Consider the following 311-nt stretch of genomic DNA (forward strand, 5'->3'; position numbering starts at 1 on the left):
CAGAGAAAGTATATGGCCAGTCGATGAGCTTCTTGGCATATTTCCTGACTATGTTCTCTTCCCCAAAGAGAAAAAGCGATCTGTTGACGGTGAAGCAGTTCTGCCGGACGGGGATGGGGTTGTATAGAGCCATAGTCCGGGCTCGCTGCGCTTTGGTTTGCTTGAAGGCTCCCGGGTCCCCCCCCGGGGGAGCAGAAGCTCCTTGTCGGCTCCGGTTCTGGTCAGACCCCCCATCTCCAGAACCCAGCCTGCCGGCCACCGCCTCCCCAAAGCGAGCCATCCTGGAAAAAAAAAAAAGAAAAAACCACACA

At 55.6% G+C, this 311-nt stretch overlaps 1 protein-coding gene across 1 annotated transcript in view; it reads right to left on the minus strand.

Moving 5' to 3' along the window:
• Positions 1 to 280, minus strand: part of LOC104465644 (voltage-dependent R-type calcium channel subunit alpha-1E-like) — a gene marked incomplete at its 3' end in the record, with an annotated part of 9,267 nt that extends 8,987 nt beyond the window's left edge. The window contains exon 1 of the mRNA XM_010078772.1: positions 15 to 280. Within this exon, the coding sequence (XP_010077074.1) occupies positions 15 to 280 (266 nt within the window). The remainder of the gene's footprint in view (positions 1 to 14) is intronic.
• Between the last annotated feature and the right edge of the window lie 31 nt (positions 281 to 311).

This window comes from Pterocles gutturalis, unplaced genomic scaffold, assembly GCF_000699245.1.
Source record: "Pterocles gutturalis isolate BGI_N339 unplaced genomic scaffold, ASM69924v1 scaffold16933, whole genome shotgun sequence".
Lineage (NCBI taxonomy): Eukaryota > Metazoa > Chordata > Aves > Pterocliformes > Pteroclidae > Pterocles > Pterocles gutturalis.